Raw genomic sequence first — 24,789 nt, 5'->3', positions numbered from 1 at the left:
CATGCTTTAGGGGGGTGGACAGAGGGGAGGGGATCTCTTTCCTGTTGCTTTAAATAACATTTAATTCTAACTGTGGGTGAATAAGACAAAAATAAGATAACAATATGTAACTTGAGTGTAGTTCTAATGTTTAGGTACAGTTGCTTTTCTGACTCATTCGGTAGTTGCTCTGTGTAATGAAATTCTTTTTTGTGTGTTCGTGCATGTGTTTGAACTACAGTGGCCTTGTTGTCTACTCTGAGGGACCATTAAACTTGGACCATAAACCAGAAGATATGTCTGAACTCTTCAGACCTTTTCACACTCTGCTAAGAAAAATAAGGCAAGTAATAAAAGATGGTTGTAACTGCTTCTCTTCTGAAGTGAAAATCAGAGGCCTAAAAAAGAACACACAAATGCATTTGTTATGTTTAACCGTAAACTGCATTTTCCTCTCTTCTGCCTGATATACCCATGAAATAACTAAACGTAATTTTTCATTTCATGGGAGTTTTCTGAACTTTTCATATCTTTGTGATAGTGGGGTTTTTTTCTGAATATCATTTTATTACATTTCAGATTTTCCTTATGGTTGGATGATGCCTGAAATACTAAAGTTGCAGTTTATTTTTGGGAGATCCTGTTTCTAATTAGCATCAATGTTTCCATTTAACTAGGCTTATTACACTTTCTCAGTATGTTGTGATGCAATACTCAGATAATTCTTAATCTAATAGAAATGACTATCAGTTTTTCATATTGTAGATCTGTTTTTACAGGATGGATCATTTTATATATATCTCTTTTCACAGTGCTTCAGTCTCGGTAACCATTGGAGATGTGGGCTTTGGCTCAACTTAAGTATAAAGGGCAGTAAAATATTTTTTCTGAGTTGAGGTCTTTAGAAGACTGATCTGTTTCATTGGAGAAATCAAGCTGTATCTTTAAAGGATCTTTATATTCACCCTTAAGGTGTCTTACTTGGGTATTAAAAGAAACTGTTTTCTAAATCCATAAGCCATATTATTTTCTTAAAATTCGAATTTATATATCGACTGCAAATTTTGTTCCTAGAAATCTCTAGAGACAACTTGGGAGACGTTTTTCTTTCCTGTGTGCAATTTTTCACCTGTTAATCGCCTTCCCTGTATGTCATGATGACAGTTTGATGTAAGAATAGATTTCACATAGATAAGTCTATCAAGATTAATCTCCTCTCATGCATTAGAAGTGAGGCATCTCCTGAGGGAGAATGCAAGCTCTGTCGGGGATGGTTCAGGGAGGAACCTACTTCTGAAGTTAGCTTTTAATGAATATCCAGACAGCATCCTTTTGCGTCCCTTGAAGATTTCCTAGTATTTCTGTCTAGAAGTGATACAGTTTTATTTTTCGGTACATTAGTGACATTCATATTGAAATCTCAGAATTGACAAATCTACGTGTTTGGGGGTGGGTTTTTTGAGTGATTATGGTTTTATAAAACACTGAGTAAAGAACAACAACATGAACTGAGGAGCAAAACTGAAGTTAGAGGGGAAAAAACTTTAATGGTACTGAAGCTTAAAAAGTCCATGAAGTTTACATTAAAATACCTTATTCCCAATATATGGCTATCACAGAGATTTTCACCAGCACTCCATTGGCTGACTAAAGCCAAAAGAATATTTAAAGGCTAATATACTTCTCATAATCTGTACTTTCCCCTTACTCCTTACATTTTACAACATGGAAAATGAAAATCAATGAAGTCAGTTTATTGCTTAGTCCATTTAATTTTCAGTTACTCTGAACTTAATGCTTGGGTTGAAAACACATTAGTAAAATGCTTGTTTGTTCAATAACTACAATTTTCAATGCCAACTTCAGAAAACGAAAAGACTCTTTCAGATTCCTTTTTGGGAAAAGTTCTGATATACTTTAAGACTTACATTTATTCCTTCAAGCAAGCATTAAGAAATGTGATTTCAGTTGTCTAGCAGATAAAGTTTGCAAAGTGTTCTTAGTGAGAGAGCATCTATCAGAGCAAAAATTTAAGCAAATTAAGACGTAATGTGAAATCTTATCTCTGGCAGTCTCTGAATTGAAGGAATGTCGAGGAACTTGAATATTTGAAAGAACTGGGCTCAAAAAGATCCTTTAGTAATATTCTTGAATGAAAAATACTTTGAGTGAAAATAACACTGAGATACAAATAACTGTGCAGTTCATATAGGATAATTAAATTACTTTTAAAGGTAATTAAGCTGTCTAGATTTTATTTTTTGTTACGTTGTGGTTTAACCCAGCAGGCAGCTAAACACTGCACAGCCATTTGCTCACCCTCCTGCCTCCCCCCAGTGGGATGGGGGAGAGAATCGGGGGGGGGAAGCAGAATTCGTGGGTTGAGATGAAGACAGTTTAATAGGACAGAAAAGAAAGGGAAAATAATAATAATAATGATAAAAGAATACACAAAGCAAGTGATGCACAGTACAATTGCTCACCACCCGCCGACCGATGCCCAGCCAGTCCCCGAGCAGCGGCCCCCCCGGCCAGCTTCCCCCAGTTTATGTACTGAGCATGACGTCCCATGGTATGGAATGTCCCTTTGGCCAGTTTGGCTGTGCCCCCTCCCAGCTTCTTGTGCACCTCCAGCCTTCTCAGTCGGTAGAGCATGGGAAACTAGAAAGTCCTTGGCTAGTGTAAGCCTTACCTAGGAACAACTAAAACATTGGTGCGTTATCAACTTTGTTCTTGTCCTATATCCCAAACACAGCACTGTACCAGCTACTAGGAAGGAAATTAACTCTATCCCTGCTGAAACCTGGACATGTTATCACAGATTTTTTTTTTAACTCATCAGACTGCAATTCCTACTCAGTGAGAATGTTCACAGAAATCTACAAGGGAAGATGGAATGAGATATTCGAGCTCATCCCCAGCACAAAGGGAGCATTGTTTTTCCCGGAGTCTTTCTCCAGTCTCCATCACCAATAGTTAAGGCATGAAAATAGATTCAAGTAGTCTTCTGTTAAAATAGTTGCATCTTGTGTTGCAGTTGTGTGCCTGTGTAAGAATATAGAACAACATCTTACTGCAGAATATGATCACATCCCAGTAAATTTCTCCATAAAGTTCTATAACTTTTTAGCCAACTAAATATTTTCACTCATGGAATAACACCAAATATACAGCTGATGATTTTGTAGGATTACAGGCAATTTTTAAGCTGTATTATCCTAAAACATCCCTCCTGTTAAAGGCAATGATAAGGTCTGTATTTATGTGGATCCACGTAATTAAATCAGAACTAGCAGAGAAAAATATCAGCTAGGAAAATCTTTGGTGTCCTGTTGGTGCCTGGCAACTTTGAAAACAATAGAGATTGTGGAGACTCTCAGAGCAAAAGCAGTAAGGGTTCTTTTTTAGATTTTTGGTAAGGTTGAGCAGCAAATGATGACTTTGAATGTTTTAATACCTAAGGAAGGTGCTTGTGTTGATTTTTGTTTTAGATATAAAACATCAGCATTGGTATTTTATACATCTACCAGTGTGTAATTATATAGTAGTGTTATCTCTGTTCCTTTTAAACTAAGACATTTGAACCATTTCTGCCAAACTACTGTAATCTGCCTAGTAAGTATACAAAGCATATCATCTGGTATAGATACTTAATTGGATGCCTCTGACAGTGAACATTCTTGTGATAAAATATTACCTATACTATATATACATTTGAGGCTGCTATACAGAGATTTTCAGAGGTGAGCAAACTTGGGATTTTGCAGTACTCCCTTTTTTCAGAGCCCTCTGCTTGCCTGGTGCTTGTTTCTGGACCATTACAATTGATGGCAGGGTCCCTATAGATTTTGGTGGTGCAGAATCAAGCAGATTGCAGATCAGGTGGTGCAGAATCAGAGGCTCATACCATTTTAAGTACACTGAAACCCTTCTGTATCACTGACTAGAAATCAAATGCAGTACACCAGTTGTCAGTGTGTTAAAGAATGGGGGGGGCTTGCGAAACTCTCATGCTTTTAAAGTATGCGCAGTGATTGGGGGAAAACTGGTTAGTTTTTCCAAGATGGCTGTGCTTAAAACTTTGAGTTGATTTAAAACTTTTGCAGTAAAGGAGTACCAGTGATATTTGTTATGTATCAGTGTTGGTTTCTCAGCGCTGATGTGTCAGAGCAGATCTGCGGACTTTGGCGTGCTGAACTCAGCTCGGCACTGTGAAAGCAGGAGGATGCAAATTGCATTCCCGTACTTCATCATGTTCTTATGGTGGCAGCTCCGTGAAGACAGCTGTTTATGCTCTGTTCAGAGCATGAACTGAAGCACAGGCTGGCAATAACAACGATGCTGTTCCCTGAAAACAGACAATTTAAAACTCTAGTCCGAATAGGAGCAAAGTTAATAAAGCAGGCTTGGAGAATGTGAGAGATCAGTGTACCTGGGTTTTTGTGGTCCTGTCCTCTATTCAGCCAAATTTGCCTTTAAATGGACATCTGACCTCAGATCTTTGAAGAAGTAATTTCTGCACCTTGGATATTGGCAATAGAGTAAAATATGTTTATTGGGTTTGCAGTAGGCAGAGTAAATTTCTACTACTGCTTGTAACAAGCAGAATACATCTTAAGGACTTGCCTTGTTTTTCTGCCAGTGACTACAGCCACTGGCAGAAAAACATTCCTCGTGTTTTCAAGGCTAGATTGCCTTCCTGTGATACTATGCCAAAAAGACTAAAAGCACGTGAAACCTCAACATGTGCCTTTCTTAAATTCAGTGTTTTCTAAAGCCTCTGTGAGAAGGAAGCGCACTGCTGCTGTCAGGGTGGATTGCAGAAGATCTCTTTACCTGTGGCTTCTGAATAACGAAAGCAGAGGGAGAAATTCTTTTTTCCATATGAGCACAGCCCTTGCTTGGATCCAATGACGAGTTACAGACACTTCAGCAGAAAGGAAATGAACTGTGGAAGTAGCTGCAGCTTATTAAACCTTATGGTTTAATAATGATGCCTGATGTTTAGTTTTAAACTTTCAGTACTGAGATTTAACATTTCTTTCCGTATACTGGTTGACATTAATTTTATTCTCAATATCTACATAGGCATTTTAAATATCCCATATTCCTAAGTTGACAGTGAATCCTTTATAATCTAATAAACAATGTATCAAAAAGATAACTGTTGATCAAACATTTGTCACCTTGCAAGGAAACTTGTATATAAAACAGCCCAGTGAGTCTAGGGTGTTTATATGCAGAGAAGTGAAGATAATTGTCCGAACCTCTTTTAGAACAAGCTGTATTTGTTAATAGCAAAATTTGTGTGTTTGAATTGGGAAATTGAGCATATTTCCTTTGCATTTAAAGTGGGATTATTTCTCTACTGAAATAACAGGGTTGGCAGACCTCCACATGTAATCCAACTGATTATGTACAGCAACTCTTGCAAGGCAGCATGGATCTGACTCACCTAAAAAGACACGAGGACTATCAGCTGACTTCATTGATTTATTTTTAATCAAGCTTTACTTAGTTATCCTCAAAACTGCCCACAATTGTTCTTAAATTTTGAGGTGGTGTTATTGGCAGAAACAAAGAGTCTGTTATTCAAGTCAATGAAGCTAGCCAGTGTAAAGTAAATATGTATTTCCAGCACTGACTTTACAGTGAATGTATCGGATAGGTCTGAGCCGTCAGGCTCTCTGTGTCTTCAGAAAGGAAGCAGAGCAACTCTGGGCACCCAGACATCCAGGAATCTCGCGTGCTGCTATGCGATGTTCTGGAGACTGAATAAAACCCCAGACTAGATGCTGAAAGTCAGAGGATTCAATCTGAGGTTTTTTTTTTTCCCCTGGGCCCATTTCATTCTCAGTTATGCTGATGAACTTGGATGGAAAGCAAATTCCTTTGAATGTTGCTAGTATAGTCTGTATTTGTAGAAGTTGCTAATTCTTACCTCGTGTTTTGAGAAGAGGGTATGACTGTGGTGTATGGAGAAGCGTAGCTGATGTTTAAGCAGTTGATCAGTTCCTGACATGCGCATTTTCATCCATGCAAGAAAAGTTCACTGAGGATTATTGAACACAAGGATGCCACCTTGGTTCAGAAATCCCTGAGCTACAGGCTGCTGGAAGCCAGTAGGATGCACTCATAGAATCATAGAATTGCTTAGGTTGGAAAAGACCTTTAAGATTATCAAGTCCAACTCAGCCGAGTTCATGTGTGCTTGTCCTGCTCTTCCTGAGAACCTACTATCAGAGACAGGCTTCTCTACTTGATGGACCCTGGCCTGACCCAGAAATATGTTTTGTTTTTCAATATCTTTGTATAGGTGAGAGACAAGCTTAAACCCTTCACTGTTGTATTTGTGTGCTTACTCTTTGTTGTGTTTTTTTAAATTAAAAAACCAGCTGTTTCTAAAATCCCACATTACTTTATTTCTGCTTATAAAATCCTACATCACAGCATTCCTGTAAAAACTGACAAACTGAAAATTCGTGATACAAAGTCTCATGGCAAAAATCACGTTATCCTATGTTTTTATTGATTATATTGGTATAATTCTTTCAAAAAATAACAATACAGCTATTTTTATGTTGACCTTAAAACTTAAACCATTCTCTGTCAGTTTGTTTTTATGGTGATGTTAAAATGCTTAATCTCTTAGACACTGATTACTGTTTAAATAGAAGATCTGAGTAATGAGATGGTATCGTTATATACTGTTTAGACAAAAGGAAGGAATGTATAGGTCTTTTAAAATGTTCTAGTGTGCCAGTCTAATAAAACTTATAGCTTTATTAGGTAAGTGGGTCTAACAAAGATTGCCCATTTCCCTTTCTTACTTATTTATGACTGAAAAAACTGTCAAACTTCGGACTCGAAGATGCATATGGAATGATTTAAAGAAATACTGACTTATCCATTAGAGAATGTAGAAACAAGTGAAAAGGGGAGGATATGATGGTGCAATTGTTCTTATAAGGTACTACTTCTGTAGGCTTAGAATTTTTTTCAGGGTCATAAAACTCTTATATAGAAGTTTGGTTTTTTTTTTTTTTTAAATGAAGATGTTAATTTTGTGGAATGTACCTAACCATAAAAATGTATATTCTATACTTATTCTGACTTAAGCGTGCTTATCTAAACTGTTATCTTTTTTAAAATTGTAGGGTAGCTGATTTACAAGTCAGATACCAGTGATGTATTTTTTGGGCAATTTGATCTTTTAGTGATAGTACTTGGAAAAACATTTGGTCTTTGAGTTAACAAATTAAGAATGCAAGCCATTGACTAGAAATCAAGATGTAAGATGTATTGAATATTTCTTTGGGGGTTTTTTGGTCCTCTTGTTTAGACTGAAGTTACTCCTTTAAGGGAATTCTTTTAATATGTGCATATTATTATTATGCCAGCTGTATGTCACCTGCTAGCCAATGATTTCTAAACACATGAGGAATAACAGACTCCTAGCCTCTGTTTAAGCAGAAGGTCTTGCTTTTCCCATCCATTCATTTATACTAAAATACACTTGCTGGTCTTTGAAAATGTTGACAGCAGTTCTTGACAGAGGATATTTTTATACATGGTTTCTAATTGAGAAGCATAGTGTAAATCAAATTCAGACCTAAAACTAAGTGCTACTGTGTCTATGGATTTGTTTTAAAGTTATAAAGCACTTAAACATAACAGCTGCAAATAACACTTTGGTTTTTAGGTGCTCATAGTCCTAAACTGCAATACTGAGGACACTTGATAACATTGGGGATAACATTGGGGAAAACATAGTTTAGTAAATACCTACATGTTTGCTTTTACGCCTGCCTGATTCTTAATGTCATGCAGAAACTTAGCTCCCTAATGACTGAGTTACATGTTCGAGGCAGGAGCGAGCAGATTTCCAACCCCTGTTTCAGTGAACAAGCTTCCAAGACATCAGTGCTGTATAAGTGATACTACTGTTTTTAATGAATTCTTTTTATCTGACAATATAATGGTGTGAAACTCCTGTGGTACACTCTTGCAGAATAATTTTCAGAATCTAGTATGAAGGATGGCAAATTGGTTTGCTAATCAAAGTCAAATTTGTGAATTAAAAAATTAAAATGACAAAATATATGTAATTGTGGGTAACACTTTCACTGTAAGTAGATGGGGAGGGGGAAAGATCCATTTCTGGGTGTATTTTGATTTATTTTGGGGCTTCATTGCAAGGATGTAAAAAATTTGGTACCCTGAATTTGCACGAGTAATCTCAAATTCAGGCATCAGCAATCATGTGTGTTCTGAATATGAATGCCAAATGCACCTTGAGTTACACAGTTGAAAGTACGCTGTGCCCCCAAGTTCTGGATTTCTGTACTAAAGAGTAAAAGCTTTTTTAAAATGTGTAACATCAGTGCCTCCTATGATTGTAAATGCGAAGTGATGTGTGTATTCCTTCATTTTCAGGGATCTACTTCAGACATTAACTGAGGATGAACTGCACACACTGGAACGTAACCTCTGCATCTCTCAAGATGTGGATTTTCCTGTCAGAGCAGATCCTGAAGTACCCTCTGTCATTACACCAGGCATAACTGCGACTTTGCCTGCTACGGAGCTTTCAGCAAAAGCTGAAAACACAGAGGCTGAGCTGGCTTGTTCTATGCAGTATGATGAACAGGAGCTGGAACAGCTGAATAGGATGGTACACAGAGTCGGAGATGAAATGTCTTCTCTGCTTTCCCCTCCAAGCATCTGTCAGTCTCCAGCTCACAGACCTAGCCTAAGAAATAGTCCTAGCACAGAAGCTTCACCAACAAGACACCATCTTGACAATTTAACTGATGAAGAGGACAGAGTGTTTTTTATGGATGATCTAGATGGAGCAGGAGAAGCTCTTGCTGGGTTGGATTCAGTAAGTGATACTCTTGCTTGGGTGAATAACCCTTGCCACAATTCAAAACAGAATCTGCAATATAGAGACGCTTTGCTGTATGAGAACGGCCATCAGACAGAGGAAACTTTGCTTTTAAAAGATGCTGAAAGTGACTTAAGCAATAATAACAATATTGAAGATAGCAAACAGATGTCTGGCATCTCAGTTCAGAATTCATGCAGCTGTCTAGAAGGTCCAGACTCACAGTTATACCTCAATGGCTGGGATGCGTATGCTGATGATGCAGAAATGGCAGAAGTGATAGCTCACAGGACAGGGGGAATGAAAATATCTGCTACTGTAATATTCAATCCTAAATCTCCCTGTAGCTCAGAATCCCCAGTAACAACTCCAGAAGCAGCTAGTAGTTGTGTTCCTGGATCTGCTAATCCATTAGCAAATGAGGAGGAGGATGAATCCCATAAACTCAGTATAGCTGCCACAAACTGTCTAATTAATTCCTGTGTGTGTTGTGGCAGCTGTGAAGACAGCAGGGAGGACAGTGTTGAAGGTTTAAAGACTAAACATTCTGCAGGAGGTGTTGTAAATGCTTCATACACGTTAGTAAAGTCTAAGGAAATGGACCATGTAGGTAACTTGGACAATTCAGTCCCTGCACAGGAAACATTAAAACCTGAAACTTCTGCTTTGTTAGCAGAAGGAGACTTTGGTAGAGAAGAGCAAAAACTGCCAATCTCCTCTAAGTGCCTGGCACATTCCTCAGGTTCACAGGTAGGAGCAGAAAATGACTCACAAGGAGAAGCAGAAAGCATCTCAAACCAGCAGAAGAAGTGGGAGAAGAGAAAACAACTATGTGAGAAAAAACAGGACAACAATGAAGATGTTAGTAGTGAAAGGGCAGCAAAGGAAGATGTAAAGTCAAGATCTAGTTCAAGGTAAGAGCAACTTTATGTTTTGGTAGTAACTTGCATGTAAATAAATTTCTATAGCCTTGTACTTTAGTGATTGGTGTATAATTAAAGTTGATTTTAAAGAAAATGGTGTGTTGCAGGATTAAGGAATTTTTCAATATACTTTTTTTTTTAATGCAAGTAGCTTTACATTGGACTTCATCAGCTTTTTTGGAAAACATTTGGAGAACACCTGAATTTCAATCATATAATGTCTCTATATTATTGAAATCAGTACACTAATCTTAACCAGTTTAATGTAACAAAGGGTGCATAGCTGCTAAACATTACCTGGACGTTACCTCTGTTGTACTCTGCTGTTTTGCAGGAAAAGTGTGTCTGGCAGATACTAAAGTTAACTTCTGCATCAATGCATGGGATTAAATTGGGATCTAAACACATCTTACCTTAGCTTCATTTGGGAGAAATGGGGTTGATCTGCTCTAGGTTGCCTGTGGGCACGAGTGTATTTGTGAATGTCTGTGTGCTGAAGGAGCCTAATAGAGTGCAGAAGCAGCTTTTAAACATATTGGACTATTTCAACCAAAACTGATAGAAGAATAGAAGTCATGGATTAAGGTTCTACGTACTTAATGACAATAAGAAATTAGATAACAGGGAGAGACCATAAGTTGTGTTGAAGAAAATGCTATGCTTCAGCTCAACTTTGATTAGACCTTAGGGATCCCACACACATCAGTAGGAAACCAGGCTTTATTTTGGTTTACTATTTAGAGGATAACCTCTTTTGTAGTGAGCAATGTCTTCAGTTTCCTGAAGTATTAGTATCATAAAGCAGAGGGAAGAAATTAAATATAAGCTATTGTTGTTTTCTGTATTTGTGACAGCTTTCTTCCTTTGTGCCTTACTATGTCTTTACTGTGGAGATAGTGTGTGTGATGCAGGATCTCTCTTTGTTATATGTGTATAGAGTTCAGGATAATGCAGTGGGCATAGCTTGAACCATGAAGCATTACCACGGTATAAAGGCTGCAGAAATAAACATTTGTTTAATCACATACCAATTGAATTATGAAATATTTTACTGGTTGTGGAAATAGAATCAAGAGTTCTTTGTGCTGGAGTTAATTCTTCTTACAGTTAAAACACAACTTAGCGTGCACAAAACTCAACTTTTGAGAAGGTAGTTTTATCTTGTTATTCTGAGAATTTGTAATCTTAGGTTTGCAAGTATGATCGTATTCAAGGCCTTACAACAGGGTTTCTGAATGGACTTCATTTTAAGAAGTAATTCACAAATCCCTTTGACATTTCATGCTTTTGCAACATTTCAGGTGGAATATTGCTTAAAAGTAATTACTGTATGTTTAATTAGTGTCCTGATAAATCATACATTGTTTACAAAACTCAGACAATTTGTCTACTAATTTTTGCCTTGGGTAGGATATTAAATGAAATTTGTGAGAACAAGTCTGCAAAATATTCTGAGTAATATATATAAAAAAATTATATATAAAATTACATATATAAGCTTTTTTCAGCATCCCATGGTTTGTGTATGTAATAACCTCTGTTCCACATACCTGTCTGGCCTCCGTTAATATTGTGTAAAAACTTTGTATGAGAATTGTCCTTCTACAGAGTTCTGTAGGTCCGTGTTCCTCTGTGTCCTTTTGTTTCCTCTGGACCTGGCTCCTAACAGCATCATTGAACGGCTCCTAGATCCTGCCTGGTCTCTCTGCGCCGGTTGTGATTTTCGTAGACCTCAGTCACGCTTTGCCTACGTGGTTACTTTTTCAGGTTGGAAAAGTCACAGCCTACTTGATCAGAAGTTGTCCAGAGCTTTGATAATTCCCTTTGTCTTTCACTACACCTTTTTCAATTACACTATTTCCTCTTAGCGGTAAGTGAATCAGAACTACAGTTACTCTAGATACGAGCAAACCATGGATTTGCACAGTGGCATGATTATTTGCTGTTGTTTTTCCAATGGCTCCCAATATTTCACTTCGGTTTTTTTGCCAAGTGGTGAGCTGATGTTTTTTTGAAGTTGTCTGCCAAAGCCCCGAGATCCTGCTTGTGGGCTCAGAGGCTGTCATTCTATATCTGATGCTAAAACCGTTCTCCCTGTGTTTACCAGTTGAATCTCATCTTGCCATTTGATTAGCTGTTATCCAGACTTTAAGACCCTGTGCAGTTCTTCAGTCTGCTCTTGTTATTATTACCCTGAATAATTTTGCACCAGTAGCAACCTTTCAGACCTCATTGCTCTTCCCATTTTTGCAGATCGTATGTGAAAACAAAACCTCCAGGGTCCTAAAGAACTTCAGTGGTGACATCCCGCTCTTCTGAGAAGTGGTTGTTTAACAGCTCCTCCCTATTTATGGTTAAGAATTATTTATCCATTTTGGGTCCCTTCCTCTTATGCTATAGCTCCTTAGTTTTCTTAAAAACCTTTAGTTGAGGTATTTTGACAGAACCTATTTGGAAATCCGGAGGCTGCCAGCTCAATCACCATTCTTCACAAGCTTCTTGACCCCTTCAGAGAGCTCCCAAGAGGTTCCCTCTGCAGAAGCCATGTTACTTCTTCCTAGGCTGATCTTCCGATTATTGTCTACCTATTTGAGCTTTGGATATATTCTGTTAAGTTACTTGGTATGAACATCAGGCTCACAGAACTAAAGTTGTTTGAATCCCCTTGGAGTCCTTTTTATTTTTAGAGACTGCAACATTTAAACTCCAGGCATCACGGAAGTTCTCCTAAAACTCTTGGGTGCATATTTTTGAATATTTCGTTAACAAGTTAGTGGGTTTTGTCTGTTTTCACCATAGCCTCTTCCACAGTTACTTTGATTACATCTAATTCTCTCTATTTGTTATTGAGACTACAGTGCATCTGTTACTAATTGGCAAATATTCCATCTTTGCAGAAGTGGAGAAATAAGGATGGAAGTATTTTGTTACTAGATTGTTGCTCCTTTATTTGGAAATGTTCTGGTATTAACTCCTTCAGTGTATCCTGTGAGAGGCAGAGATGCTGGGGATCTACTGAGGCCTAGATTAAAAAATTCTGTGCGTGTAGATCCTTAGTTTTTTCTAATTTTATTAGAATTTTATTAGATCTTATTTTTCTCATATATCTATCTATATATAGATTTGGTTTTTGCTTCTGAATCACTAGTCATGTTATCGGAAGAAGAGAATTCAGTTTCAAAACAGAACTTTGTGGACCTTTTCTTACTCATGCTGCCTGGGCGGTGACTAATCACTGCTTTTCAATGGTATTTTTAAATTGGAAGATCACATTAGGCTTCTGTGACTGCTTCCTATTACATGCTTGTGAATGCCAACTTAACCGTAGGGGAAATGTTGGAGACAGTAGATTATTTTCAGAATGATGGACCCATTAGCTAGAACAATAAGCTATCTAATATACGTGGAATAGCTGCAGGATATGCTCATTCATCAAACTGATAAATGTATTTACTTTCTAGTAAGTCATCAACTAGGAGAAGAAAATTTTCTTTCCCTTGTCTGAATCAAGCAGCTGTCAAATGTGTATGTTGTGACACAAACTGTTTATTTTAGTAAACCAGTTCTTATACTATGCAATATGATATTATTTATAGGTATACTTTCAATGATCTGGTCAGGTTTACTGTAATTAATCCTTTAAGTCTGAAATACCTGGATTTCAGGCTTCTCTATCTAGCCTCAATATCAGTGGAGTTTAAAATACAGATTAAATATTCTTCTACTAAAGATTTGGGTATTGAGATGTCTTTACTACTTCGGTTTTTACGTCATAGCTGATGTTATGTCTTTCTCCATTATTTGCTTGTAAGTATCTCAAAGACATAGAACACAAAGGGCACGCAGAGTCTTGAGCAGCAGCATTAATGAGATGCAAATACAAGAAAAGCAAAGATGTAGTCAGTATCTGGTCTGCTGCAGGGACAATGTGGTAAGTAAAGACTGTCATGTAGCAAAACAAACTGTTAAAGGGAGGAAATAATGTCAGAATAAGTACAGAAGATGATAAAACTATGACAAAGCAGCATTTGGTGTTTTGGGGTAAAAAAGGACATAAGTTAACACCAAAACCAAGCTTTAGATCTGTATCTAGTACTACTTCTTTTTCAACCGGAAGCAAGCTATACAGATCTTAAAATGCTTATTCTGTCATAGTATTCTGCCTGCTTTATCCAAGGGGAAAGAAAATTACAAAGAGTGAAGATCATGTTTATTTTGGTGTTTTGGAAATACTTGGCTTTCTGTTCTTTCTAGAGCCGAAGAGTCCTTGTAAAACTGCTAATTCTTCTACATGTTTTATGAAGTTTGGCAGCTTGTTTCATATTGTCACACAATATGTTTTCATGTTTTAGTCTTAAATACCTGGTTCAGTTGAGTGTTTGTTTATCTACATACTTGACCTTGCAACAGTTCTGATATAAAAAATTATTCTTAAGCATAGTTCCTCTCCTTTCCCCTGCAGGTCTATTCTGTCTAGCTTAAATTATACAATTTTTTTGCCATTTGCCTTGATCTTAATTTATTTGGTGACTGTTCTCTTGATGGAGCCTCTTACAGTGCACCTGAGGATTGGCAAAAGGAGCTGAAATTTATAGCAAAGAGTTCTTCACGCTTTCTGCAAGCTCTAGCTGTGTCCATCGGCTGTTAGATGCTGGCGCTGTTAGCGTTTATTTGTGGGGGCTTAAAAAACAGAATATTTTGCCGTATACTTTTGCAGTGTAAGGAGGAGGAATGAGGCATCCTTGGAAGAGTATGTTTTGCTGTTTGCTGATCTGTATTGCAATTCTAGAATAAGATGAATAATTTATTCTTCTCCACCTTGGTATTCAAGTTGTCCCATTTCTTAGTGTTGCAATTCTGTAGTCTAAAATTGTGTATATTGTAATCTATTTAAAATTTTATTTCCTCAGCATATTAGAATGACTTTGTAAAAAGATGAACACCTGTTTTATACAGCTGGCTTCTAATTTTGATTTTTCTGCCTGTATTTTATTTTGATCACTCCTTAGCAACATGTGACGTGTGCACATTTTCAGTACAGCAACTTTAAGATAAGTCATTCCACCTTTTATAAAGGCATGGAAAAGAAGCATTTGTATTTTTGGGACGGCTAGCATTTACATTTAAAAAAAAGACAAATCCACACAAGTTACCTTTCTAGCTTGTCTTTTAGTTTATAGCATTTGATTCTACAAGTGCTCCTTTATCAAAACTAGATTAATTGATATTGCAATGCAAATTAACTTGTCTTAAATTCATGCTTTCCCAATAATATTCCCATCATAGTAAGACGAAAGGAAATTGTGTGTGTCTTTACATGACAAAGTTGCCTTTTCCATAAAAATTAATGGACAGCTGTTCATGTTCACATAAATAAAAACAAGTCTGCTTAGTGTCTTGTATTGATTAGTCTTTTAAGTAGCTATTCAGGAGTAAGAAAACTTCTCACCAGCAAGAAGGAAATACTTTGTTCCAAATCAACTGCTATCAGCCTTCCCAACAGCAAAACTTCCCTTAAGCAATCCTTTATCTGGCTGTTGATTTAAATTTCTCTGTTCCCCTTCTGGTATTCTGTTTCTTTTCTTTGTGCAACTGGCCAAATTCAGATTCAGTATAAACGAATTTTTTCAATCCCTCCTCCCCTTCTTTTTAACAATACAAGTCTCAAATTAAAAGTGGCAGTGTTTGACCTTGTCTGTTGAACACTGATTCTGTGTTGTATCCGATAACGTGACTGCTGTTATGAAGCTTTAGCCTGCAAATAAAAGGTGTCAGTGTTTTGTACCAGCTTCCCTTTTACTAGGTCCATATATCAAATGCAGCAACAGTGAACTGTATTAACTCTCAGGGTACAGATTCCTGAAATGAGTATAGTAGGTAAAACAGTTTTAAAAGCCACTTATTTGAGTGGATTTGGTGTAGCTGACACATGAGGCTTTAGAGTTAGCTCTCACATTGTGTGAGATAGACAGAGAAGAGATCTGTGCCAATTAGCTAATGTAACATGGAATATAATTGTAATTCAAATAATAAAATTCATGAAGAAACCATCCTGTGAAACAGCGAGAGGTTTAATTAAACGTAAGATGCTGGAAACACATTCCAGTAGAAAAGAGCACACAAGTCAGGATAAAGGTGGCTTCCAATTTGTTTTTCTGCTTAGAATAGTTACCAAAAAAAGGCCAACAGCTTTAAATAAATGGTTCTTTAGTTCAGTCTGCCAGTGTTCCATGAAAAGAGGCAACCACGTAACCCCATGTGACTTTGGTCTGTTGCCTCGAATCTTTATTCTATATTTTTATCAGAAGTGCTGAATAATTCTGTTTTGATGAGCACAGATGGTGGTTTTATCCCATGCTAGAATGTAATTTTTAAAATAGCACTGTAGGTCTTTAAGACCTCACAAATGAAACAAACTTTTGCTACCTTACACAGTTTAAACAGTCCTATGAATCCCAATCCAACATGGCATTAGTTTCAAATGAGCATGAGATGCAGTGAAGTTCAGGTCGCCTGTGGGCTGGTGTGGGAAGAAAGGGTTAGCTGCTAACAGCTACAGAATGTGTCTGTATGCAGATACTGTCTCTTCTTATAATTGTGCTAATGAACACGTGTGCCGAGCTACCATCAGCTGATAACAGGAATCATGAGTTGGGTAAAGCAGGTCAATTCACCTCAGGATCTACCAGCACCTTAGAAAAGCTGAGCGAATCTTCAGGCAGACACTAATGAGAAGATAATTCTACAAAGAGGTATCCTGAATCTGTGTGTACTGAGAAGGAATGCAGTGAGTATATCAGGATTCTTTTTTTTTTGTTGTTGTTGGTTTTTAGGGGGGGGGGAGCTATTTAGTATAACACTGAGAAGGTATAAAATAGAGTTATTATTGGATTCCATTTCTTGGTACTAAATAAACACAGAATTCCTTATCTGAGGAGTTACAGCCTGAATATGAACCAGAAATAAGCATTGTAAATAATAAATATTATTTCTGGTACAAAAAAATCCATCTGTATTGGTACACAGGAGTGAGAAAAATGTTTATGCATAGTAATTGTCAAAACTGCACATTCTTTACTACAACAAACTAACCTCTGTGAGCATGGCTTGTGTCAAGTATGTCCAAGCAGTTTACGTTGCGAAATGATGACTGACCAGATGGGTATCTAATCCTGAAATCAGTGGATGGCTCAGCATGGCCAGGTTTCTGCACCAAGTAAAAGATGGAGTAGTGGAAAATGAAGGCATTTATGAAGCAGGTTAGAATGGTAGTCTTAAGACAAGGCTTAAAAAGAGGTGAGATAGTGGAGCTGATGAGAAAAAGTTATGCTAATAGGGACTGGTTAAAGGTGAGAGAGGATTCAAATGAGGGGGAAAAAAAGTACGGAGAAGAGGTATGAGATGAGGCTTGTAAGCTTATCAGAGAAACATCCATGAAGATGAAATAACGATGGCATTGAGATCTTTGATAATCTGGTAAGCTGGTCATGTGCCATTATGTTCTGAGGTTACTCATCAGGTTTACTTACTATCAAGGTCTAGCACTTTGTGCCTTCTTTATCATTTTGCCTTCTGGCTTGGACTGTCCACTCCACAAAGTTAGCTCAGGATAGGAAAAGTGATTCTGTGACTTGGGACAATGTTGACAATAAATATTATCTACTCAAGAGAGATATTTTGATTGGATTTCAAATATATCAGGCAGAGCTTCACAGAAAGCACTGAAGGACAGCAAACTGACATCTTTCAGAAAAAGTGTTACTACCCATATCACCTGGCAGGATTGTTACACTGGAAAAATCTGGAAATGGCAGGGAGGAGAGAGAGAGAATAGAAGGTGCTGAGTTTGCTAGTTGTTCTTGTTTCCTATTCTGCTGTTCAAAGATTACTTTATTCTGAATAATACATTCCATCTTTGCAAGACAGCTTCTCCGGCTTAATCATGCTGTGAAATCACATGCTAATGGTTTTTTAATATCATTTAGCTGCCATAAAACAGTAAAAGTATGTTTTAGTAGCATGACCATACTGTAAGATTGGACGGGTAAAGGTGACTAGCTATGAAAGAGTAAGCCTTTGTTTAAATGCATGTATCTCTTCATAATAAGCAGAATTAGCAAGGGAAATTATATAAAACGAATGAAAGTTAAATAGATCTTTGTTCAAGTTTGATAAAATTATTTTCCAATTGTGACGGCTCTCCTTTCAACTAAAGCATAGTACACTTGGGATTTATTTTCAAATTGGCGATCAGAAGGGAGGAACATGAGGGGTACGTTTTCCAAGCTATTAGTGGGAGGTATGCAAACAAATCCTATTATTTCTTGGTGGGATTAGAGCACATACCTTCTGTACACTGCTTTGAAAAATTTCCCCTTAAGCATTATTCCAGATTTCTAGCTGCAAAAATAGCTACAATAGTAAATTTGGTAGAAGAAAAGAATTTGGAACATAGCTGGTTTGAGTATGTGCCCCGCATATGCCTACAAATCAAAAGAGCATTAAAAAAATCTGCTAGTAATTGTGGAGAAGTAAGGTAAAATAATCCTGACCTATATAATTACATCTCTTTTAACTAAAGATATTTCTTAGGTTTCTCTCTGCATTGTCAAAGATTTCTGTTGACTGAACATTTGAGTTAAGCAGGCTCGAAGGATTCTTCTGCACTGCCTAGAGCCTTTTTGATACCTCTGCTCAAGATCTAGTATAATTTAATCTTTTCAGCTTGTGGAATTTCCAGTAGCTGAGCAGTAAATTGTTACCGAAAAAAAAAATTGGTCTTTCCAAGATAGTTCTGCAGTGCTTATGAAACTCTCCTTAATCTTCTAATTCTAGTTTATGTTGATAATATGATGTAAGATCTAAAATGATGGGTTATTTAAAGGCTTTTCATTAGCCCAGGGATGCCAGAGACAAGTTGTGTACCATTCATTTAAATTATTCATATCCTTTTACTTCGTAGCTAGTGGATTTCCTCTAATGAAGTGTCAGTGGTTTGCCATGGGACTGCTCCTTCCTACTCATCTGGTTGGGTTAAAGCACAAAATTTGAGGTACATATATGGCAGTTAGAGGGACTGAGCAAGTTTAGGGGTAGGGGTATTACATTCATCTCCTTCACTGAAGAGTCAGCTTTCTGCTTTGTCAGACTTTTTCCTTCCCGTTGGAAGGAAACTTGCATCAAACTTGTCATGATATTCAGAAGTTCTTGAAGCTTATTGTTTAGGGTGTCTTGGCCTGAAACACACAGTGACTTTATGAACTTTCAGTTTTGTTATGTCTTTGTTATAACATTAAACCACACTTAGCAGTGTGGGCATGCTATTCCCTCTGGACCCTATGAAAATGTAAGATCCTCGGTTCTTTCCTGAATGTTTTAACTGTATGACATGAACTAAATTGAAGATTTTTGAAATGTGTGCCTCCTGACTTTGCCAAATTGTCTGTCCTTTTGGGAAGAAAACAGAATAGGTTTGTATCATTTTCTGAAGAGCAAAAAATTTGCCAGTTTACTCTTACTTCTGTATAATCCATGACAAGCCATGAGTTATCACAGTGCTCTGTTTTTTTACCTTTGTTCGCTTCAGCAGTTCATTTTGTTTCCGTATGTTTTTTCAGTTCTCAGGATGGCTTACGTGATTCCCCTCTCAGCTCCATCTCCAGCAGTGACTATGAGAGTGTTTCTGTCACTACATGTAGTCTCTCCAGCATATACGCTCTGAGGTAATAACATCACTTCGCAGTCAGATTTGACGAATGGTATTGGGTTATGCTCGGTTAAAAATTTTCATTGAATTAACAATCAAGTGACAGCAACACTTCTGAGTATTCTTCCTTTTGAACAGCAGGTGCGCTTTTTTTTCCTAGCAGTTTTCTTCGGTGCTGTGGCCGTTGAGGGGGAACTATTTACAGAAAAGCTCTAATGCATACAACAATGAATTATATATGTCCATGATCTTCCTTTCATTTGTCCGTATAGCATTTCTTAAGAGAGACTTCAGATTTTAGCTTGAAAAGTACCAAATGTTTGTCTTAGCTAGGTCTTGGCTTTCTAGAACATAATTTTTTTCCATTTTGTTTCGCTTAGTAAAATGATGGGAGCATTCCAGTTAACAATAACTTAACTTCCACAGTGGTGTTGGCCAAAATTGGTAAGAATACTAGTTTATATTCTCATCTTCTGAAACTGCATGAGAGTCTTAACTTTAATTAGTTCTGTTCAGAGCACTTAATGAGAGTAATAGAGGAAAAAAGTTCAGGGCAGAAAAATGTTACTAAAGCAGAAATGTGAGTTCTTTGCTTTTTTTAGGGTATGCATAACATACATGTATGTGATGTATTGCATACATTGTATGCAATAACATTATTACTCTGGTACAGGCAGATTGGAATACCACTAGCTCCGTCGAGGTAGATCATCTTCCACTGCTTCTTGTCCTCCCTTTTTCATCTATTTATCTTTATCCAGCACTTCATTTGAACTTCAGGAATTCCCAATTTTGTCTAGGTTTGGGGATAGAAAGAGAGGGTTAAAAGGTCTTTTCTAGCAATGATAGAGGAAATAGTACATACAATAATATGTATTTTTTTTAGGATGTGCACATCTTCAGGCTCAATTTTTTTGAGTTCCATATTTTTAAAATAGGGGCAGAAAGATGCAACTAAAACTATTTTTCATGGTTTTAGTTTTGAAATACATTTCCTTTCGACTGTTCTTCAAAGAAAACCCAATTTACCTGCATGCAACAGTTGCCCTCTTGTAAATACTGTATACATCAAAGAGACTGTTTCACACAGGGCTGTCTGAATGGACAATAGAAGTAACCTCAGTTATTCTTCAGGAATAACCGGAGCAGTGAGAGTAAGTCTTCATTGGGTGCACCACCTCTTTTCAAGGCCTTACTGTACTGCCTTTGTATGTTAGTATTGTAGTTACCACTGTATTGATGCTTGGGTAAATTAGATCTGTCTTTTCCCTTTTTTCAAATTTTGTTTTGCTTGAAGTTTGATTTATAAGGCAGTATTTGTCCATGTGCATCTGTGCTTTTGTCCACTGAACTATAGTGTTGTATCATCCCTGGGTGTCATGCAAGAAATCTAAGTTGCCTGTTTTTATGTATCTGATATTACTGGAGATCTAGCTATTGTAGTTTATGGTCTGATAAAAAAAATAGCTAAGTGCCTGCTTGACTATACTGATAGGAATTTCCCCTTTGGAAATACTTAATTTTAAAAAAGTTTAAATTCCTTTTAACAACTTAATTTAATAAAATTAAAAAAAAAGCTCAGAAGTCTGACTGCTTCACAGTAATATGTTCCTAGATCTGTGTGCATAGAAATGTAATATTCAGAACTCTGTTTGTATTATATTTTAGAATGTTATTTTTAAGGGGCTCCCCTGTTCTTTTATCTTATATTACCAAAAGAATTTTATTAGGCTATTAAACAACTTCTCTAGAGTTGTATCATTTGTTTACTACAACAAGCATGTTCCTTGCAAAGACAATCTCTACAAAATGTTCTTTTCTGAAATAACTAAGTTCTCCCTGATGTCATATGCATATCCAAAATACAACCTAAATTGTGTTTTTATGGTTCTGTTTTTCCTCTGAAATATGCCATTTTAATGTACTTAATTTCTTGCTGATTTCACTTAACAACAATTAGAAATTTAAATGTAACATTGGCAATTTTTTCTGAAAAATAATTAGCTAAACATAGAATTCTTGAAATGCATTTATTTGGCCTTTTAACCTCCCGTGAATCATAAACAATTCCTTTGTGCTGTTAGATAACCAATACTGAGGCTGAAAGTCGTGTTGTCAGATTGCGGTGTGTTTTGGAAATACCCAAGTGCTTTCAAACAATTCTGCTCTGGTAGCAAAATCAGCTTAGCCAGAATAACAGAGAGTGTTGAATGAACTACTGGTGTGCTTAATAGTATAGATTGAGTGAATTTGAAACAATGAAGTATTGTATATGTGGAATTCTATATATGTATACATTTATTGTTTTCCAAATGGAGAGCTGGGGAGAAAATTCCCACTCCTTAGATCCCAGAGCACCATTCAACCCATGGGTCATTGTTTGCCATTTTGGTTTTTACTGGGAGGAAAAAGCTGTTAGGACTGTAGGAACCATTTAGGACCTGTTAAAGGCTACTTCAAATCAGCCTGTGATTTACTGCCTTAGACTTCTTCCATCATCAGCCAGTGCTGTGTAATTTTTTGAGCTTATATTCATCCCACCTAATTTTAGGCACCAAACTGATATACTTAAATTAGGAGTTTTGCTGCTGTAGGTTCCCTGTTTAGTCAATGGAGAAAAGTGGAAATGTCAGTTAAGCGTGTAATTTGTTGAATTGGGCCAAAGATTTTCAGTCTTAAATCAGAACTGTGATTGCATACTTTGATTACTGACTGTGCTCACACAGTAATTTGAAAAACATTTTAAAACCTTGCTCAAGGCTTCCGGAGCACAAATTGAAAAAAAGGTACAGAGGGCTTCTCAAATAGTTTTGCTAAGGAAAAGTTGATTATTTCATTGGTACCCAATCTGTGTAGAAGGTTCCTACTTCTAGTCTCAAAAATCTGATGGCCAAGAAGTTAAATGTTCAGCCCAGTTCAGAAGGTGATTTTTTTGCAAAATGTTCATTAAGCAGTATCCAGACTTAAGGTACCTATATCAGTAGTCAGCAAAGAATGAATGTATTCCATGTATTTCAGAAGGTTTCAGAGAAACTGTGGTTTTATGCAGACTTGCAGGAGCATGCAGAATTTTTTTGTTACATCAGTGTGACTGTGAGTCATAATACTGCTGACTTGAGTGAAGATGAGATGTTTATAACTGCAGCAGGGAAGTGCATTAGAATTATTGGGCAAGATCCTGATACAGCCATTAATATGAGTGGAAACTTAAGTGAAGGCCTTTCTTATGCTAAAAGAATGAGATGACTTGATATGCTTAAAGCCAAGAATGAACCTAAGTTCTTTGGAAGACTGGAGACAGAAAACAACAAGAAAACTGTTGTTTTGGGAATGATGAGGAAAAATAAGTGAGACAACAGAACAACAAGGTAGTTACAATTAGTTGATTTTAAGCCTCATTGGTGTAAGACAGTGCAAGGGAGGAAGAAATACTGATGAATCTGTATTCAAGCATTTGCCTGCCTAGAGTACATGGTAAAGCCTACTTCTTCATTTTAAAGTTATGATGAGCCAATAAATGATAACTTTAAAAAAATAACTTCTAAAACTAACCCTACTGATACAATAGATGCCTTCCCTGGTCAGCAGTTACTTTTTTTTTTTAGATGTGTCATTGTGGCTTAAATATTGGTGCTTTGTATATTTTTCTACAGTTTTAGGCATTTACAAAAATTGGTGGTGAAGTTTTAGCCAATGTTATTTACAGTCTGTAAAAGGAGGTATCTGAAATGTATTGTGACTCAAGTCTATGCCAAAACAGCAAGAGCCTGCCAGCAATTAGAGCAGGATATTTATCTGGCTGTTTCTGTTAGAATATCTGTATTTGCGTACATGTGGGCAGAGCCCAATGTCGCTGGCTTGCTGGATATAGTTGAAGGATATTGCTTACTTTATTGCATATTTTGAATATATCTCTATTAGTATAAACATACATGTGAAACAAGGCAGGGAAGGTTATCACAGTTTATAAATGAGATGAAATTTTGATTACCTGCTTCAGGAAATACAGGGTGTTTTGCAGGAGACTGAAGCTACCTTGCCAGTCAGTTCATAGAATAGCCCGGGTTGGAAGGGACCTCAAAAGGTCATCTGGTACAACCTGTCGTGGGAAAGGGAGCCTAGATGAGATTTTCTAGCACCCTGTCCAATCAGACCATGAAAACCTCCAGCGATGGGCACTGTACCGCATCCTTGGGGAGGTTGTTCCAGAGATTGATTGTTCTTACTGTAAAATCTTTCTTTCTTATATCAAGATGGAACCTTTCCTGGTGCAACTTGTCCTCCCCATGTGGCTCCTTGTGAAGAGAGAGCCTCTGTCCTCTTTGTAGCCACCCTTTACATACTGGAATAGTGATGAGGACCCCCTGAGCCTTCTCTTCTCCAGGGAGAAAAGATTTAACTCGTTCTTGTAGGACAGGTTCTCCATCATCTTCATGGCCCTCCTTTGGACCCTCTCCAGGCTGTCTGTGTCTTTTCTTGAGTTGTGGAGACCAGAACTGGACACAGTACTCCAGGTGTGGCCTGACAAGCGCTTGGTAGAGTGGGATGATCATGTCTCTTATCTCTGCTGGTAATGCCCCTGTGGGTGCAACCCAGGATCCGATTTGCCTTCGTTGCTGCAGCGGCACACTGCTGACTCCTGTTCAGTTGTTGTCCACCAGGACCCCCGGGTCCCTTTCAGCAAGGCAGCTCCCCAGCCACACAGATCCCAGCCTGCACTGGGCTCTTTGGTTGTGTCGTCCCAGCTGCAGGACCCTGCACTTGTCTCTGTTAAACTCCATTCTGCTCTTGCTAGCTCACTCTTCCAGCCTGTCCAGGTCTGTCTGTGAGATGGCTTTCCCTTCTGACGCGCCCACCTCACCACCCCGTTTGGTGTCATTAGCAAACTTGGTGATGGTGCTCTCAGTCCCATCGCCCAGATCATTTATGATGATGTTGAAGAGCATGGGGCCCAGTATTGATCCCTGGGGGGACCCCACTTGTGACAGGCTGCCAGCCTGAGTAAAAACTATTGATCACCACTCTGAGTGTGACCCGTGAGCCAGTTTCCTGCCCTTCTCGCAGACCACCCTGGGGGGACCCCACTTGTGACAGGCTGCCAGCCTGAGTAAAAAACATTGATCACCACTCTCTGAGTGTGACCCATGAGCCAGTTACTTGCCCATCTCGCAGACCAAGCCAAGTTCTTGTGGGTGGACAGTTTTTTACAAAACCGGGTTTTATACTGTGCTTTTTCATCAGTAGAACTCGGTGCCTCAAAGAGGATACGAGAAGGAAAAATAACTTAGTCATTA

General features: G+C 37.6%; 1 protein-coding gene across 3 annotated transcripts in view; it reads left to right on the top strand.

Annotated features, from left to right (window-relative positions):
- The window catches only part of ZFYVE28 (zinc finger, FYVE domain containing 28), an 83,419-nt gene that overhangs the window by 34,160 nt on the left and 24,470 nt on the right, over positions 1-24,789 (top strand). Inside the window, exons 6-8 of one of the 3 annotated variants that reach the window (XM_009328798.1) lie at positions 221-322; positions 8,416-9,727; positions 12,306-12,335. In XM_009328798.1, the coding sequence (XP_009327073.1) occupies positions 221-322; positions 8,416-9,727; positions 12,306-12,335 (1,444 nt within the window). Of the gene's footprint in view, positions 1-220; positions 323-8,415; positions 9,781-12,305; positions 12,336-19,406; positions 19,512-24,789 lie in introns of all 3 variants that reach the window. The other 2 variants (XM_009328796.1, XM_009328797.1) reach the window with 2 other exon arrangements.

The sequence above is a fragment of the Pygoscelis adeliae genome, unplaced genomic scaffold (genome assembly GCF_000699105.1).
Source record: "Pygoscelis adeliae isolate BGI_AS28 unplaced genomic scaffold, ASM69910v1 Scaffold66, whole genome shotgun sequence".
Taxonomy (NCBI): domain Eukaryota; kingdom Metazoa; phylum Chordata; class Aves; order Sphenisciformes; family Spheniscidae; genus Pygoscelis; species Pygoscelis adeliae.
The sequence above is the reverse complement of the archived record's forward strand: the minus strand, read 5'-3'. Positions and strand labels throughout refer to the sequence as shown.